Below are 20,202 nucleotides of genomic sequence, written 5' to 3' on the forward strand. Positions count from 1 at the left end.
GTGTGAGTTTTTTTGACTCTCTAGCCAATCAGGGCCAAGCTGTGTTGAGACTCTAGAAAGAATCATGAGTTTTCATTATTATCTTTTTAGCACTAGGTATCCTTTCTGCATTCTTTAGTATAATATAGTATTCTTTAATATAATGTAGTATTACAAAGTAATAAATTAGCCTTCTGAGAGCATGGAGTCAGATTCATCATTCCTGCCTTCATTGGGACACTCCCAGCAAATACAATCATCAACCATTACAACTATTAAGCCTGACTTTTCAAAATGCAACATTTCCTAAGTAGTAGGAAAAATATTTACAAAGCATCACAACCCAAAATTTTGCATAAGAATGCAAAACAGTATCTTACTTATTCCTACATAACGGGACAAAAAAACCAACAGTTTATTAAAATGTAGGTACTGTTTCTCCTGTTGGAGTAGCATCCACAGAGTCAGAACAAATGATCCAACCTTCTACTGGTGTAGTCAAACCTCAGTTTTGCTCAAGTGGATGTATTATAAATTACAGAAACTGTTAAAGTGGCAATGACAAAAGTGCTCAGAGTACATTTTTGAATTACAGCATAGGCCAGGCAACAGTTCAAATCTGGATAAGAGCTAGAAATCATAAATACAGACTTGTACAATTCCAAAAGCTGATGCTGCAAATTTTAGGTAGAGGATAAAATATTTTTATGCTGAAGTATACTGATAGTGCAGTATATTTCATCTACTGATTACAAATAGATTTGTTGTCTTCCTGAAAATTTTACTCACAGTGACAGGCCAGAAAACTGCACTATTATGCAGAAACTTGTGCAGGAGTTCAATCAAAAGGTACAAAGAAAGCTATATTTGACCTATTCTTCCTTTCAAATAAACCAGGAAGGTCCTATGAAGAATTTTTAGAAGTCTTACTTCTGCACATTCTTCTCAACAATCGAAATGCATGTTCATGTTATTTATTTGATCCAGCTTTCCAAGCACCATTCCTTCCATCCATCCATGCATATATAAGTAACAACTTTCCATAACCCAGGAGTGAGAAAGAACTCTGCAGGATTCCCCTTAAAGGTCATAAATCTTGCCATTTTATCAGACATAGAAATAGCTAATATGTACCTCAGCATACTCTAGTCCCTGGATATGAATTATCTCACTTTTGTTCTAAAAATTACCAGGCCCTGATAAATGATTATGTTAATATTTTAGTGTTATTTTTAATACATCTGGTTAGATCATTATGCATTGCACGTATTTCCCCTTTGGTTATTTTATTACCAGTATACTCGAACTTAAAATGAAAAGTTATACTCTATTTTATACATGAACATTACATTTTCAGGTGGCACAGATCAATGTGAACTTTTTACTGGAATGTTAATGAGACACTGTTGAAGAAAGTGTTATAAAGGACAATTTAATAATAAAAAAAAGAAGTTAATAATCTGGATATATGGGAATGTCTACTTAATTACATGAGAAAAATACTCATGGGATAATTCTTGTTTTCCCATATGAACAGCCACAGATGAAAATACAAGAATGTTCATGCATCATCTACAGTTTAGAAGTGTTGCAAAGACAACCAGCTTTATCACACACATGGAAGATATATTTTGCATATGGCCACACACAGCCTCAGAACCAGGTTTTCATAAATCAGCATAAATCAGCACATCTTGCAAGAATACAGGCTGGAGACGAGTTCTGTGCCAAAGGACCTGAAATCTCAGCAGACAGAGAGCTCAGACTGAGTCACTGGTGAGCCCTAACAAAGCCAGCCAGCAGACTGCTGGCCCATGGAGGGAAGTGCTTGGCTGCCCAAAGCCAAATCACCCGGAGCAAGCTGCTCAAGGCTATGTGGACTCTGGGTTTGAACTTCCAGAATGAGGATTATACAACCTCTCTGACCAAACAGTTCCACAGTTCAATCTTTACTGTGCAGATTTTCCTTCCAATGTTTAAAAATAATTTGTATTTCAAGACTGTATCAAAAATACCATGTCCAGTTTTAAGGACCCTGATACAAGAGAAAGGTAATAAGTTTCAGAACAAAATGAAGCAAGAGCAAAAGGTCACCAAGATGCTAAGAGATATGGAGCACATGCTCTTTGAGGGCCTGGGGAAACTGGGCTTGCTCAGCCTGAAGTAAAGACAGCTCCAGAAGCACCTAATCACAGCCTAATAAAACCCAAGTTATCAAGAGAACAAATCTCCATTTTCCATAGTGGTGCCCAGCGGGAAGATAAGAGACAAGCAGCATAAACAAAAAATATTCCATCTGCCCACTGGGGAGAAATTTCAATACAAGGATGAGGAAGCACTGAAATAGGTTAAACCCCAGAGACTGTGAAGTCTCTGTCCTTGGAGGGTTCAAACCCAGCTGGAAAAAGCCCTGAGAAACTCAGTCTGACCTCAGAACTGGTCCTATATTGCACAGAATTATCCTATTTTCTTATGATTTCAGAAGATCTCATGTGTACTCCTGAAATAAATAAAAAGCAATTGCAGTGAAGCATAGTCTTTCTGGGACAAAAACTAAAATTCAGAGCACAGACTCAGGAAGCACTGAAAAGGAAAACAATTACATACGTCATCATTCAAAATTGACTGCTATAAGACAGCTACAGATTTCAAGATTAAATTATATTTATATTTAAATACTCCTAGTATTTGTTGGATCAATTTTTAAAACTTTCATCAAACTGTGATATGACACATGTGCATTCAAACTTAGAGACAACCAACAAAGAAGATGCAAAGTAATCTAAGAATAAAAAATAGATTAAATTATCATGCAAGATTAAACATTAACTGTTGGAAAAGTTCTGCAAATTCTCTAGCTGGAGCCAAAAACATACTTGCATAGGAACCTCCAGATGACAAAAAAACCAGCACAGAGGAATCTGCTAAAGTGACAGATTATTTGAACAAGTTTTTATTTATTCTCTCAGCTGAGAACTGTATGCATGTCAGGAAGTGACTGTCCTGCTGCCAACCCCTGTTCTTGGGTCTTGTTCTATTGCACAGGTCTCTGTGGTTCAAAGATGCTTTCTTATATTAAAAATACACAGTCCATTAGATACGTAAGTGAGGGAGGTAGATGAGTGAGGAATGAAGAAATAATAGATACTATGTGTGGTAAAACTCCAGCAAGAAATGCATATGTCTTAATAACACCTTTGACAACTCTAGAATCAAGAAAATGAGACCATCTGGATGGTTTGGAAAAATAAATGAGTTTTGTGTTAAGAATAATAAAGGGGTACAAATACAATCATACAATCATTCTTCCATTACACCTTTCTGCAGTGAAAAGACAAAACAGACAAAAAAACGTATCTAGTTCATATTAGCCAAAAATTTCACAAGATGACCATATGAGTTATCAAAGTGCACTCTTTAAACTTATCCAATACTGGTAGGGCAACATGAAATGGAAATTTATATTGACAAATAAATTAATGGAAACACTGTGCAGAGATTCTTTGATTGTAGTTACATGTCACATATCCCTGTACAGTTTATTCAGACATCTCAGGCAAAATCATCACATCCATCACACAGGAGTCTTCTATGCCATATTTTCAGAGAGAAATGATTGTGTATCCAGAATGCAAGTCATCCAGAACTATAGCATCACACAATGAATCCACTGGGAATCTTTAAAGTTCATCTAGTCCAAACCTCCTGCTGTGGGCAGGGACAGCTTCAGCTCGATCACGCTGTTTAAAGCCACATCAGTCCTGACCTTGTACACTTCCAGGAAGAGAACATCCACAACATCTTTGAGCTCCCTCATCATAGAAAATGCACTCCTAATGCCCAATTTAAGTCTCTTCTGTTTGAAATGTTGCCCCTTGTCCTATTACTACAGACCCTGGCAAAAAGTCTCTCTCCAGCTTTATTAAAAGTCCCCTTGAAGTACTGAAAGGTTACGGTAACATCTCCCCAGAGCCTTCTCTTCTCCAGGCTCAAAAACCTCAATATTCTCAGCCTTTCCCTCGTGGGAGAGATGCTCCAGCCCTCTGATCACCTTCATGGCCTTTCTCTGGACCCACTCCAGCAGGTCCATGTGTGCCCCGTGCTGGGGATCCCTGAAATGGCTGCAGCACTCCAGGTGGGCACTCACAATGCAGGGTAGAGGGACAAATCCCCTCCCTCACCTTGCTGCCCACCTGCCTTGCACACACCCCAGGACACAGCTGGCTTGCTGGGCTGCAAGTGCACATTGCCAGCCCTGTCCACCAGCATCTGAGTCCTTCTCTACAGGGTAACTTCTTCCAACCAACCCTACCTGCAACTACAGGACTGTTTTATCTGCTATGTGGTATCATCACAGAAAGGAAACAAAGCAGGAGAATGGGAGAAGAAAAACAAGAAACCCTTTTATTTCAGCAGCACTGCAATTGCACTGAATTAACTGTAACATCATTAGTCACACCACTAGCATAATCTTTCAAGCCTTCTTTTGATGGATGAGTGCATCCTTTAATACATCCAACACTATTCCATTTATATAACAGCTTAAATTTTCATTAATGCAGTTTAATTCCATTGCAATTGGTTTCCATATTTTGCTTCTTAGTACTTGATAGTTTTGTATGAAAACAGAATTTTAGGAGAAATTGACTAATCTGTGAACTTCCTTTCCAAGAAAAAAAGTAAAGCAACAGGCTAGTAACAGTAATGTCCCAGAAGCAGGTAAAACAGTTGGAGGAGAGTTATCATTTCCTACCTGGCTTTCTTCCTTCCCAGTAGATTGCAAGCTCTCACTTTTTTCTTTATAACTTTTCACATAATTTTGCTATGTGGTCAAATAGTTTAAAATTTAGGAGGTCTGAGACATTGAAATAAGCAAACCAGCATTTGTTACAGGAACTGATGTGGGAAAATGACTGAGCATTTCAAAAATGCTACAGAAACACTGAGCTTTAACCAGGAAAAATACACTTAAAACACCTTCAAAAAAGTTAAAGCCTTTTGTTGCTGATTCAATCCTAGAACCATTTTGTCAAAAATGAATTCTGTTACAAGGTTCAATTCACAATGTGCCTTAGCCAATGAAACATTCATATTAAAATAAGTCATAGGAAAGAATGTTGTAGATACTTGTAATCTTTATAAACTTTTAAGCCCATGAACATTTACACAAAAATCTACCATTATTAGATTCCAACTTGCTGCCTGTAACAGGAAAATTGTGCCTTCATTTATAGCGTTTCCACATAGAAAAAATCAAACTCTCAGTGAAGCAGCGTAAGTACCAAGTTTTAAATGGGTATTTTAAAAATATGAAGATAATTTCAGGAACTATTAAGACAGCAATCACTTATAGGTTGCTATAATAACAACTGAAAAATTAATAAATAAGCCAGGTTTTTACCACCTCAGTGAAATTCTGAGCCACTATTCCTCATGCTTGGTAACAGATTTGTAAAACATGCATCTAGAACTGGAAGTTTCTGTTCTGCTCTAGAACATCACACACAATGGAACATGCAGACATTTTCATTAAGAGAAGTTGAACGGGTTTGTTTTTTCCTTTCCCTTCTTTCTTTTCTATGCCAAACTCAGAGCGGATTTCTCCAATGGGAAATTCAGAAAACCCCTGTTTTTCATAGATATACTCTTTTTCAGCCTTAAAGTAGTTGAAAGCCATGACATTAATCAGTTAACTCCACTACTCACAGAGAGGAAAAATCAATTTACCTGAATGCCATCAAGCAACTTGCTCATGCACCAGTAACTGTCAGCTTCTATGTTCTGCAGCACTTCTTCAGGCAGACTGGAAACATCAAAATTTTCCACTTCTTCTTCTTCTGTTTCAGGAAAAGAAAGAGAAAGACAAGTCAACGAAGTGCACAGAATAAATAAAGCAAGAATGAGGAAAATAATTGAAAACAAAGACAGCCACCACTTATCTTTGAGTCAGAAACAAATGCACATTTACTTTAACAGGGCCTAAATGAATCATTTATTGCTTAACTGTGTCATCTAATGGCTTTAAATGTTAATGAATACTTAATTTCTTGCAGACTGTGAAAATCTCAAATCATGCCTGGTTAACCAGAATTAATATATAATAAATCACTTTATTCTAAACATTTCACACCTGAAGGAGGATCAGAAGCACTTTGAGAGCCCTCAAGCTATATATGAACAATTCCTGAAGAAGATGACTATGTTTGCACCATGCACAGAATGTGCAAATATGTTGCCAGTATTCACAGAACAAAAAGCACTGAAAAATACTTCTCAGAAAAGCACTGAACTTTATGTAAAAAAGCAGACTGCAGCTTGAATTTAGAAAATAAAAACCTTTCCAAATAGAAAAGAAAATTAATGATGTATCCACTACAGCAGGGAACAAAGCTTTGGCATATCTAACACATATTAACTCACAAAAAAGTATTACAGTTATACAGTTTATTATATTTTCATAAATCAGTGCCCCACTGTAAAAAAAAATCTAGTTAATATTTACAACTTTCAGTTTAATATTTCAAATGGCAAAAAAAGAAGCAACCCATTCTCACTCTGCCTCACTATGTCTACAGAAAAAACCAGTAAATGTACAGAGTTCCTTGTATTGATATAAAACACAAACATATACTGAAGTGCCTTCCCTTTGAATGAAGTCTTCAGGCCCTCCTCCACCCAACATTTGCTGAAAGAATGAGATTACAACTACTTTGACCACATGCTCCTTTGCAAATTTTCTGCCTTGGAGCACCTTTTCTTTACATGACACTGGTATCACATTTCTAAAAGAAAAGGCAGCTATAAACCATGGCACAACACATGTGGGTATGAAAAGATAACAAATGAAAAAGACTTGTTATGTTCTCTTTCTCATCTTTCTTATCTTACCTCATTTTTGTCTCTTTCTTTCAAAATCTACCATTTTGCACTATATTCTCACATCAGGTTTTAAACCAACAAAAAAGCTGAAGATCCATATAAACATCAGAGGTGAGCATCTTCACCTCCCTTCACAGCCAACAAAGAACACCAAGAAGTGACAGAGTACTACCTGACTTGTTCTAAACTAGAAAGACAAATCAGATGAATCACATTTTTAAAAAATCTTGCTTCTCAGTATTAAGTATAATTTGCTTTTAAAAGGATTGCCTCAGAATGCAGACCTTTAAACTGTGGAAGTGTAAACTAAGCTGAATAAAAGCTTTAAACACCCACCAAATGATCTGCTGTCCTGTGACTGAACTACCTGCAAGTTGTAGGAAAACCAGGGCAGTTTGTAGGTAGGCTAAATGATGCAACCTGGACAGCAACAACAATTCAGCAGTAATATTTTGGAAAAACTAGATTCTTATTGTTCTAATAAAGATGGATTATGAAATTAGAATGACCAATTTTTATTCCCTCCAGAAAACACACTACAGCTTTTAAGAAATATCTTTCAATGGCTCCAATTACTGTTCATCAGAGGTATGTCCCTCAAGAACGAAGAGGAAGTCAGGCCAGGCCTTTCTGAAAAGAACACAGGTCTGACACAAATTTACTACTCTGAGTAAAATTCTCATTATTCCACAGGGAACAACAACCTAGAAAAGGATATAGATAAGATATAAAATAGCTTTTAGGAATCTTTCTTCACTGAAAGAATTGGCAGTCTCCAGTTATAATGTCACAGAACCACATGCTCTGCCATTACTGACTTTAAAAAAGCAGTTTTATGAAGTACTTGTCCAGCTGTTTTGTCTCCCCTCTGAAGAGCTATCCAAGAACATTTTGCTTTTCTGTGGCTTAAAAAGACTGATCTTTAGCATTTCCATAAGCCTCTTAAACACAAAATAATTATTCAGTATCTTTTATATGGTCTTTAAATATATAAGCTACTTCTAGACCAATTTTGAATCCCATTGTGCTTCCAATTCATCACACTAAGTCATCTCTTCTAAAGTCAGATAATAAAGTTTTGAAATTAAAAAAATCTAATTAAGTGTTTCAGAATACTCAGTTGTATTTCTATTGTACCCTAGCAGTATTTCCCCTGTGTAAAGCAACTGTGTCAAACTTTGGCTTAAAATTCTTCAACCAAGTATTTCAATAAATAAACCTAATTACTTGCACCTATAACACAATACAGTTTCATTAAATCAGCTAAGATGTATATTTTTGGATATGTTACGTTAACTGGTACTTTTTGATTCAAATGTGGACTATGATGAACAAGGAGAAGCACTGAGGATGCACCCAAGAACTCTTCTAATAAAGATGGCACAGCATCCCAAAAGTGAAGTCTCAAACAAGCAAGTGCTCAGTGATGTCAATGGTTTCTGCTGCACCAATCCACCCTACCTTGCTACACTTTACTGAGGAAGTTCAAAACTGACACTGAATATCCAAAGGACCCTTTCCCAAATTACAAAGGAAATTAAAAAAAGGCCATCCCTTTTGACAAGCTCCAGAATTACAGAACATTTGATTGGCAAAATGCTATGCAAAATCGTAATTTACATATTTAGCATTTAATCATTTATTTGGGTATGCACATAGTGCAAAATGCTTCATTTTCCCTGCAATTTTAAGGAGAAAAGCAGTCAAGCTCCATGTTGCTCTCTCTCTCTCTCTCTCTCTCATTTTTTTTTCTTATTTGGATGAAGAAATAAACACACTAGAAAAGTTTTGAAAGCAAGACCACATGGGATTTCAGAAAAAACAGAAGCAAAAATAACAAAATAACCATCCCAAAAGTACCTAAGATATTATTTGTGCTTGAAAACATAATTGCAATTTCTGGTTTTAAATAACTTTAAATTTATTTTCAATGAGTGAAATATGAATGGACAGTAACATAAAGACTGAATAAAAGAATGCAGACAGAAACAGCAGGCCAGCATGTGCAATATCTGGGGGAGAAAAGATCACTGCCTAAAACTTCCCAATTACAAAGTCCTACAGTCTCCTGTGGAGATCATTATCAAATTATCTATAAAAGTGTAAAAGACAGGAAAATGCCTGGTTGCCTGGAGGAGAACTGCTGTAGCATGGAGTCTGTGACATGCTGATCTGAATACATGCATTGCTGTAAGCATGGGATTAGCTCTTCTTTACTCCCTCCCAGGGTATGCTTCTAAAACTTCCCACCCTGCAGAAAGACTAACTTTTTCTAAACAGTTCTAACTGGATCCACTCACGAAAGCAGAGACAGAAGGATAAAATCAAAATTTAAAAAAATACTGCTTACAGCTATTTACAGATTTAGTTTCCCAATGACAACAGAAAGTAAACATGCTAAACAGCTTGCCTCCATTAAAAGTAGGTTTTAATTCAAGATTAAGCCTAATGGATGATTTTGATTGAAGTTGTACAGAACGTTAAAATTAAGTTCACAATCTTAAGATCTTTGTCTTTTAGCTGTAACAGACTTCTTCTGGAGAGTGCTGGAATTTTACCTTCTCAGTACAGATCAGGGGTAAAAACACATGCAACCAACACAAAGGTCGTTTGCATTCAGAACTTCTCTAAACCTGCTACTGACACCAAAACTCAATCTTTATAAAGTGTGAACAAAATTATTGTAACTTGATAGTTTTCATACTTCATTACACCAAGCAAGTTCCTACAAAAGATACCTACTTTAAATGAAGCACACGTTCTCTCAAAGGTTTTTTTTAAATGAAACAAACATTTAATTGTGTTACTAATGTTTTAACTGTAGCTTTTTATCTTGAAATTGTTTCTCAACACAGAATCAGCAAATCTCAGATGAATTCACTGGGGTGCGAGGTAGGGGATAAAATGGATGGCAGGGTAAAAAAGACTTAGTGCTGAAGCCCAAAACAGACTGCAATATCCCCAATAAATTATGATTGCTCATTACATACACTCAATATACAAAATAATACATAAAGACATTAGATCAATTAATGAGCTGAACAATTTAAAATTGGGGATTTTTTAGCTCTATTTTGTGCAAATGTAGACAAGGCATTACCATATACCTGAAGTCCCAATTACATATCCCTCGCAGCAGTGCAAGGAAACCATTCTGACCACCGAATGCACAGGTATTTCTCTGTATAAAGCTTACTGTGCTGCAATCTATTTCAGATGTTACATCTTCAGGCAGATCTAACATAAAGGTTACCACCCAAGTATGCAAGTACAAAAAAATCACACACACATGATTGCATGCAGAGGTGCACAGCAATATTTTCACAGCTAGATCTTACATATTCCACTCCAAACTTAGTTTTCAAAAAGCCTTATGAAACACCTATTCAATCACTGCTGCACTAAATCACACACACATGATTGCATGCAGAGGTGCACAGCAATATTTTCACAGCTAGATCTTACATATTCCACTCCAAACTTAGTTTTCAAAAAGCCTTATGAAACACCTATTCAATCACTGCTGCACTAAGGCAATGTTTTTCTAAGATCAGGACATAATAGAGCATTTAAATGTAAATTCTTTCAGTAACAATTGCCTAATTAAATATGTATATTACCATATCAATATCTCCCATTGAAAAAGTCCTAGTTACATATTAATCTTGATAGAAATAGCTCTTGAGCTGTTAAGGATGAATCACCAAAATAAAACTTTCCCTTTTCTTTGTGGTACTGCAGTCACAAAGGTAAAATTTTTTAAAAACCTTAATCATCTCATCAGTTCAAGCTTAGGTAAATATGGCCTTACTGTATTTCAAATATCTCCCTATAAACAGTCATGTTCTCACATACATGATATATTGACAACTCGTCTATTTTAATACTGTTAATAATCTTACATTGTTTTCAACTGATCTTCCACAATATCCTTCAAATGCAATAGGAAGCAAGATGAATATCTTTATGCATCCGTGTAAGAACAGTGTTTCAAACATTAATCATTATATTCTATTCATATGAATTCTCATAATTTGCTGCACATGTTGACTGTTACAATCTTGTGTGACCTGGCAAGGTAAAACATCCTGTCCAAAAACACTGGAAACTTGATCACATGGACTGGACATCCATGCTCATCAAAATTAATGTATGACCCTGCAAGTACTCTCAATTTGTTCTGTCACATGAGTGTAGATACTTCATATACTTTTCCTCTAATTCCAGATTCTGTATGAAAGTAATCAGTAAATCATTCAGAGACTTCCTTTAGTGGGTCTACATTGCTTGCCAGTAAGATCTTTTCTACCCAGGTTTTTTCTAGGTTAGATTTTAATTATCTTTTTTTCATCCACACTAAATAATCCAGAATTTGCCTTTATTTAATATTCATACCCCACTGCACATATATACACAAAAACAGACCTGTTTTTAAGGATGCTAAATTTATTTGAAAAATGGAAACTCTCAGGTCACGTTGCAAATTAAACAAAAGACATCAGTTCCTCATAGGCTGCAGACTGAGATTACTGCTTCATGTGTCAGACAAGAGGAAGATTAGAAGTTCTATGACCAAAACAGGGTACAAAGGAGAATTAAGTAAAACTGCTGGCACCAACATATCTTTGACTCACAGAACTTGCATAATGCCAAATACAGGACTGAGAACCTCTTCCACACAGGTGAGAAATCAGCCAGTAAAGTGCAGTTTGGAATTAGAAGAGTGTAAGCTACATCCTTGGGCATGACATCATTATGAAATAGAAGCCTTCAAGGCTTTTAAGATGGCAGCTCTTCTTAAAAATGGATTTCAGCAACAATGAACACAATGATCACAACAAATTCTTCTCACAGTACTCACTTCAAAAGGTTTGCTATTGTCAACCAAAACAGCCTGCCAGGGAGAAGCTGTGCATGTGGCACCAAATTAAGGGACTCATAATTAGCAACCAGTATGCCTGGTGAGCACAGGATGCTGATGAATATTTTCTTAGAATGCCACATAAGGGAATTCCCTGAGAAGTCCAAAAGGTGCTCAGAGAATAGGAAATGAAAGATTAAAGGTTGAACATGTCTCCCACATTGCATTTTTAATTAACTAGTTTGTGCTTGATCATTTAATTTTTTAAAGCATCAACACACATATCCACAAACACACAGGAGACAAAACACCAAGTGTGAGACAAGAGCAAACTGTAGTATGGTCAAAAAAGTTTAAAGCAAACCTCAAGACCACAGGTGTTCCCTGTGTTCAGGTATGGGACTGATTAGAGACTTAGTTCAGAACTATCACCCTAGGACTGGAAAAGCCTTCAAAGAGAATCCATAAATTAATGTAGTTTTGAAAAAGAACTATTTATTGGAGATGGAAAAAATAAACTGTACTAAAAGCTACAATGTATATAAAAGATAAAGAAACCAGTACATGTATCTGCACATGCAAGGGTGAACTTTACTGAAAATTAATACTTCTTTATTGAAAATATTTTTTAAAAAAGTAAAAAAAAAAAATTGGATTGCATGTAATTACTTAATAATAGAAGGCTGGCAAAGAGAACTCAGTTGAAAAATTTCATAAACAGCAATATGTTTAACACATCTCCTGGATAACTTAAAAAACACAAAGGTTCAACTCTAACTTGGGTAAATATAAAAACAGTACAAATTATCCAAGAACTTATACGTGAATATAAAAACTCAGAAATGTAATTTTTTGTGTGACTGAAGACTGAAAAATTTGCCACTGTCACATAAGCTCACCAACCATTTCCCTATGACCATAATTCTCTTTAAGTATAACTTCACTCACCCATGAAGCAATTTTTATTTTAACCTATTAATGTAATTTGAATGGCATAACAAAATAAGTTCTCAAAGAAAAATGGATGGCAGAGGAAACAACTGTCCTTCAGTGACAACATGCCCACATGCCTCTGATGGTGGCAGTTTCCTGCAACCTACATTGTGCAATATCCAATTTTCAATTGGATATATATCAATTTTCTTAACCAAAATTACATGCTTCTGTGTTTTGTAATCTCCCATATGATTCACAGCCAATAAGAAATCCACCTAATAGATTTCTTGCCTTATTTACAACAGAAATTAAGTGACATCCATTATTTCTGCTTTTTAGCAAAAACTGCAGATGCTGAATTTGAAGAGAATGCACTCTGCAGGAAAAACTACTTCTTCTATTTTTTAACTGCTGAATGCATTCCTTAACTACCTTAATCTGCTGTGACTTACACTTTCCTAATGAAACTGCTATGTATGCTTCTGAAGCAAAAAAGCCACAAGGCTTGCTCTTTTCATAAATTTCAAACATATTCTTACTGATTGTATAGGTATTTATTGTCAAGATAAAGAAATAATCAAACCTCTAGGAAAAAAAAAAGCCTGCTCTGTCTGTTCAAAAATAATAGTATGATCTCTAATTTTGTTCAACAATGTTATTGCAAGAAAGGTAGCTCTTCTTAAATTTCAGTCATACCACAGTAAATTTCTGTCATAATTAATTCAAGATGGAACACAAAATGAATTCACAAATGTTTTTGATGAGAACACAATTGATAAGCCAATTTTTTTTAAGTACTGGGATTTGTCAAAGTGAATGTCCCATAAAAGTACAAAGTATTTCCTGCTTCTATGAAATAATGCAATGAAAGCCTAAAGAAGAAAAACTGTTTTGCAAGAACTTTTTTCTCCCTTTTTTTCATTATTGTGCTCAAGTACATAATTTTTCACTTCTTCTTTAAAAAACTTTTTACACAGCTTAAAGTAAAAATTTAAAATATCATATTTCTCAAATAAGAAACCAGCAAAATATCCCCATGCTAATGAAAAACCCAATGACTTCCATTACTATTATTAAAAAAGGTTTGCATTTAAATTACAAGCAAAGCCACCTCAAATTGAAGTTTCAGCACACAAACTTATCTGTATTGGTTTGACATCTATAAATTATTAACTAACCATGTATCTCATTGAAAATAAGGAAAAAAATTGCTTACAGTTCTTTTTAAAGCACTGATCCACCAAATTTGAAAATCTTTTCTTAGATCTTCAGCTCCTACTGATCTGTGCAACAGGACTGGAATGTTACACTTCTGGCATTTGTAAAGCATGTTGTCATTGCTTAAGCATTGCTCTTTCTCTTTTAGCTTTTTTTCCCACAAGTTACTTCATAATAAACACACAAAGCTGTGATATTTGGATGCCAAGAGCCACTTTTAATGGCATAAAAGCCATTAATTTCCCAGTCTGTTGGAAAGCATTCTTGAGAAGTCTTAGATCTGGAAGTATAAGCACTTCTGTGCCGCTTCAGTAAAAAGAAATGATCACTAATTATAACTGTATGGAGACCATGGGGAGAGGAGAAATAGGAATGCAGAAGCCAAAACTAAAATATGCTGCTCCCTTTAGAATACATGTCTCTCCCATAGCTATATTTATTGCAATTAACTTCCTTCTTCGCAATTCTTCCATTTTTATACCTGAAGAAATTTTTTGGTTTCTCTTCAATTTTAGATTACTGCTTCTACCAGTATTCAAGATTTTTTTCTATGTATTCCCATGACCCAACATTTCCAGTCTGTAGTTTCAAACAGAACACCCTTCACTAATGTCTCATTACTTTCTCATAGTATGAGTCTATTAGTTTAATTGCCTTCAAAAATGAGACAATATAAACCACAAAATGTATTTCAAACCTGAAAAATGCACTGTTTTTACATTAGTATTCAAATTATAAAATTATTTCATTTTTAAAATACTAGGAATGTGCACTAAGCACCATGAAATAGCACATCTTCTTTAGACAGATATATCTGAAAATTTAGAATTACACATATAGATGCAAAACAAACTTTAAAAGCAGGTCATTTAAACCCACATCATCCTATGCAGTAAAAGAGGACTTTCACTGACAGATTTGATTTAATATATACATGGGGAGCTAAAAATCTTTTTTCTCAAGTTCTTTTTAGTATACATCAGAGAAGAAAAAAAAGCAAACTTGAATGAGACAAAAAGTGATTTAAAAGACAAATTTGAGTTAGCTGAAAATATCAAACAATTCAAATCAATAGTTAGTCTAGACCTGACTTATTTATTCTGATTACTTACAGCAGAAGTTTGAGTAGTCCCTTTTGACCTAAGAATTTTTTTTTATTAATTCAGATTTCTTCTATACATCTCTTGTAGCAAAGATTGAAATGAACACCTCTTATTTTGCCCACAAAACAGGATTTGGAAAGTTTCCTCACAAGAAATATTTAAGCAAAAAATCCACACAATCTCCTGCTATGAGGTGGTGTTTTATAGGTTCCATCAGAACTCTTTCAGACTTTTTGCCTCTTTGATAGACTTCTAGGCACTGATATGATTGAAGGAAATTTTATTAGTAACTTTCAAGTTCCTACTTAGCTTTTCCTCTGAAGTGTAAAAACTATGAAAGTCATCTCAAAGATGGGCTTTACAAAGGCTTGAACTCCCCAGTTACTTTTCAAAAAAGTATTCCCTTTAAATCACAGCTTTACCACAAAAAATAAATGGAGGGTGGGCCATACACTGCAGTATGCTGATCAGTATTCCCAAGACACACTTCTTTGCTATGACATGGAAGCATGCAATAAATATTTAAAACAAACAAATTAAAATAAAGGCTAACCCAAAACACTGAATTCCACCTGCAGATGCCTCCACTCACAAGAATGGGGAGAGCAGTACAACAAATAACAAGAAGCTATACGTTTAAGGAACTATAATCCAATTATTTTTGCTTTAACATTAATAAGAAAACTTTGTAATGTTAAGAAGAGTAGGAAGATGATTGTAATCTCACACCTACAGATGTAGTCAAAAACATTTTTATGAAATGGCAATTGTCAATTTTTCCATTCCCAAGTTATGCCACTAAAGATTAAAAATTTTCATTTAATTCCGTACTTCACAGGACAGCCAGTCATATACATTTTTAAGAAAAGAATATTTAATTTAAACTGTGGTACACTGAAGCTATTAGTACCAGCCATCAAAAATCATTAGGTCTGAAAAATCCTCTGTCAAACACCGATTTTAATCTTTGAGAAAGTAAGGGTTTGCTGCTCTTTAAGCTGTGCTCCACAGCCAACCTTTCTTAATCAATTTAGAAACATTTTTTAAAGCTTCTAAGTCATAACACAAATCAAAAACGCACCAACTGTTGCTACACTTTCAATGAAAATAGGATAATTAGGTATGAGTCTCTTTTGAAACATTTATTTATGTAGGGTAAAGTGACAGGTTTCAGACTTGGAGCACAGCAACTTCATATGCAGATGCTATTCTGAAAAAAAAGTTATATAGATTATCCTTTTTTGAAGATCACTTAAAAAAATTAAAAAATTTGGAAGACTAATAGACCTTAAAATTTCCGGTGTTAAGGGAGTTTGGGGTTTTTTTCTTCCTTGTTTTAAACAGACACTCATAAGAGACTATGAGCAATTAATATCATTACTCAAAATACTGATTTTCCCTCACATAGAAAGCTAAAAATAACAGGCAATTAAGCAGTTGGATATACTTGAGATAATCCTAATGTCTCTTTTTCACTTCTGACAGCTATTATTAACAACAGCCAGAGAATTCTAACTTTAATTAGGCTTACTCCACTGCAAATAGATAGAAGCCTTTTTTAAAATTATCCACAAAAACAATTTTAGTTGAATTACATTAATTTTTTCCTGAAAGACAGTGAAGCTGAGGTACATCCTACTTTGTCAACTAATATATCCTGATGATTTAAGTATACAGGACTACTACTACTCTAATCTGTAATCAAACTGAAGAAGATATTTTATCACAGCCCATACTTTATTCAAGCTAGAATATGTGCCACTTCATAAGTACAAGAATTTTCATTTTACAGTTTGTTTGGTTAACTGAACAAATTTTCAAGGAATTAATTTTGTTTCAGTGGAGGTAATGAAGATTTACTACAATGGAGTTACTTTCTCCATTGCATCAATATGATATGACTTTAAACACTTTGATTACTAAGAACTACAAATGTACTTTAAAAAAAAAGGCAAAATTATAGAAAATGTGACAAAAAGTCTACATATGAAAAGCAAAGGAAGGGGATAAAGCCCAAGTCTACTGGATGGAACAACGCAACCAACATTTCAGATGAACTATTCTAATTAGCTCAGAAATCTAACAGTATATTAGAGAGAAGAACTGATTTTGTAAAACTGCACTGTCTATAATAAATCAAGGTCATTCAAGACAGTACTAGGAAGCAAAATAATAGAAAAGCATGTTGCCATATCCCATATCTGTCTATGATCCCTGCTAAGCAAAAAGTAAGTGTAATTCACAAATCTTTATGATGAGCATGTGTTACTAAACAGCTAAAGCAGTCTCAGTGCTACCTGGCACTAAACAGACCTTTGCTTCTTCCTTCTTCCCTGACCTGCTCTTATCCCCCACATCAGCACTCATATTCTTCTCTCATTCTCAAGATGAGTGCAGAAAGTTAAATAATTCAGTTTATCATGGGTGTAGTTTCCAGCCAGTTTAACTGTGCCCAAGGAAAGCCAATGTGGACCAAAAAGAGAAGACAGGAATGTACAGTTTGGGTTGGAAAAGAAAAAGCAAAGGCACTTATTTTGACAGCAGAAAGCCCTGCTTCAGCTGTGCCATATAAGTACACAGCAAGCAAACCCTTTTCTGACCAACTAAAACTAATCTGGAAATACTCAAATATGTGACTCCAGTGTGAAGTTTAAGGAATAGAGAAATGAAGCTACAACAGGCAGGGTACACTGATCTCTTGAAAGAACAAAAGGGAGCTGGAAGATTCTACAGCACATAAGAACCCATCCACACTGTCCCAAGCCCTCACAGGGAATCAAATACATTGATGAGTGAAACATATGCAGCAATATACTACTACCCAACTACACTACACAGTTACTTGTAGATCTACATTCAGCTGCTCATTGTTGACACCTTGTCTCAAGGTTACTATGTTCTAAAATAAGCCAAAATTAAGTTGGTGTAATTAGTCAAAATTCCACTAACTAAAGAAGTAAATCACCTCATTTTATCAAAGCAAATAGAGAGCACTTAGGCCAACAGATCCACTCATACAGTTGATACTAATGCCACCACAAACTTCCAGTAGGTTAAGCAACCAGAGAAAAACAGCAGGGAATAAACTCTACCACTTGCAAGTCACATACAAACTGTGTATCTGAGTAAAGCTTAACTATGTTCATTAGGACTTGTATACTATTGTAATTATATTGAAACATATTCCTTAAATTTAATAGTTTTATAACTCTAAGCCAGAACAAAATGCCCACTACAGAATGAGTCCACTGCAGCTAAAAAAGTAATATTAGAAGAAGTCATGCTAAACAATAAAGATTAATTTGTCCAGGTAAATAACTAAAATAAAGATTCAAACACAAAAGGATCAAAAGATAAATAGGAATGTATCATTCACTGGTTCCTATCAATCAATTCTCTCCATGATACAAGTTCTGCCAACATATTCGCCCTTCTTCATGCTCCCTTATTCCCTAACCCCTCACAAACTAAGCATGAGATGCTCTCTTAATACTGTCCCTGTTTTCCTTAGTTCTGTTTGGAAAGCCTCCAAACACCTTGCTTTATGAACCAGCCCTAGACAGAACAGTTTATCATGGCAAGCACTGCTAGCTGGCAAACAATTCAAAGAATTCAGTACTAGTTATTTTCACATGGATTCTCTTACTTGTTTAAAGTGAATAAAAGGATGTAAAATAGTAAGGTTTCTTTACCCAATTAGGCCTGAAAAACAACATTATATATTAATAAAGACAATTGCTCAGAGATTGTGAATAATTCATTTGTGTTTAAGTGAGACATACATAAAAACAAATTAACAATTTAAAAGTATAATCTGTCCAAGTGCTTCAAAAGCATGTTTTTTAAAGCACTAAAATTCAGGTCTATATTTTTATAGTCTTTGTTTCCAGGTAATTCACCTGAAGGAACTTAGAATTTTTTTCAAAAACTACAACTCAAAAAAATTTAAATTAATGGAAAAAATTTCTAACTGCTTTCCCACTGCAGTCAAAATCAGTCCTGCTTCACAGCACAGAAGTAACCAAGTCCTCTGTGTGCGGGCTCAAGAAAGGTTTGTGCTTACTTCTGAACCTTTGCCATGGTGCAAACCAGGAGTCATCAATTTGTAAAACCAAACTCAAGTACTGCCTACCTTACTCACTACAGGTCTCTCTCTCTTCAGCTATCCTGCAGCAAGTACAAAATACTTTCACTGACAACAGATTGGCCCAGCAGTAGGGGGAGAGCGGGGCAACATATTCCTAGAAATTGGAAAGGTGAACAGTGGATACCTCAAAGCCAGCTAAGACAATGCTGAACAACTTCTATGCCATGTTACAGCTATAAATATGTATGTACACATATACATGTAATCCAGGTGTACATATACTAAGTGTTCAATAATATATGAAAGCAAAGAGTGCAGCAAAGAAAACTGATGGAAAGGAAAAAGATTCAGGTCACTGAGTGGCTTGTGTGTACTGCAGCTTTTTCAGAGGAATGCTTCTGATGTTTTCTGGACTTACATAGAAAATGTAATTGGCTTTTCAGTACTTTCAAGTCTTGAATTCAACAGTTCTATGTAAAACTTCTTCATTGTTTGCTCACCAAAATCCCACAGATAACAATACACCATTTAATTACCAAAGAGTGTTTCATGGAATATTGCTCATGTTTATGATAACTTGAGTAAATTTTCCTGATGTCATTAGTATTACTATAAAATTATGGAAAGATTAAGAAAGAGCACTGAAACGTACTTTTGTATATGGAAACTACATTACTAGCAATTTGTATTAAGGAGAAAAAAATCAATGTGATTAAATGGAACTTGTGCTATGGAATTTTCATTTGACAGATAAGTGATTTTAATTATTTTGAATAGTTTTTCATAAAATTTTACAAGGGTTTAAAAAAACCCTTATTTTCTTAATACTTTCACAACTTGCAGGAAAACATTAAAATATAAATTATACTTCATGTCCATGCTTTTATGCAAATTCATTTTGTGTTTCATAAATCATTTCAGGAAATGTGTAAATAAAAACATTTTAACACAATATTGTGCAAAACCTTTTATTTATTTAAGCAAAGAAAAGCCTAAAAACAGTAGAAGTTTATTACAAAGTTTAATGACAAAATTAAAAGAGAAGTTGAAGAGCCTACTACAATTGCAAGTAAAACGTTTGCAACTCTCTCAAACTGAAGAAATCTCTTATATTCCTGAACCTCAGTCCTGGGAAGTCT

General features: G+C 34.8%; 1 protein-coding gene across 1 annotated transcript in view; it reads right to left on the reverse strand.

Annotated features, from left to right (window-relative positions):
• TBC1D22A (TBC1 domain family member 22A) overlaps positions 1-20,202 on the reverse strand; it is a 140,993-nt gene that overhangs the window by 84,278 nt on the left and 36,513 nt on the right. Inside the window, exon 9 of the mRNA XM_058804668.1 lies at positions 5,707-5,816. Coding sequence (XP_058660651.1) covers positions 5,707-5,816 — 110 coding nt within the window. The remainder of the gene's footprint in view (positions 1-5,706; positions 5,817-20,202) is intronic.

Source organism: Ammospiza caudacuta, chromosome 5, assembly GCF_027887145.1.
Source record: "Ammospiza caudacuta isolate bAmmCau1 chromosome 5, bAmmCau1.pri, whole genome shotgun sequence".
In the NCBI taxonomy this organism is placed as follows: domain Eukaryota; kingdom Metazoa; phylum Chordata; class Aves; order Passeriformes; family Passerellidae; genus Ammospiza; species Ammospiza caudacuta.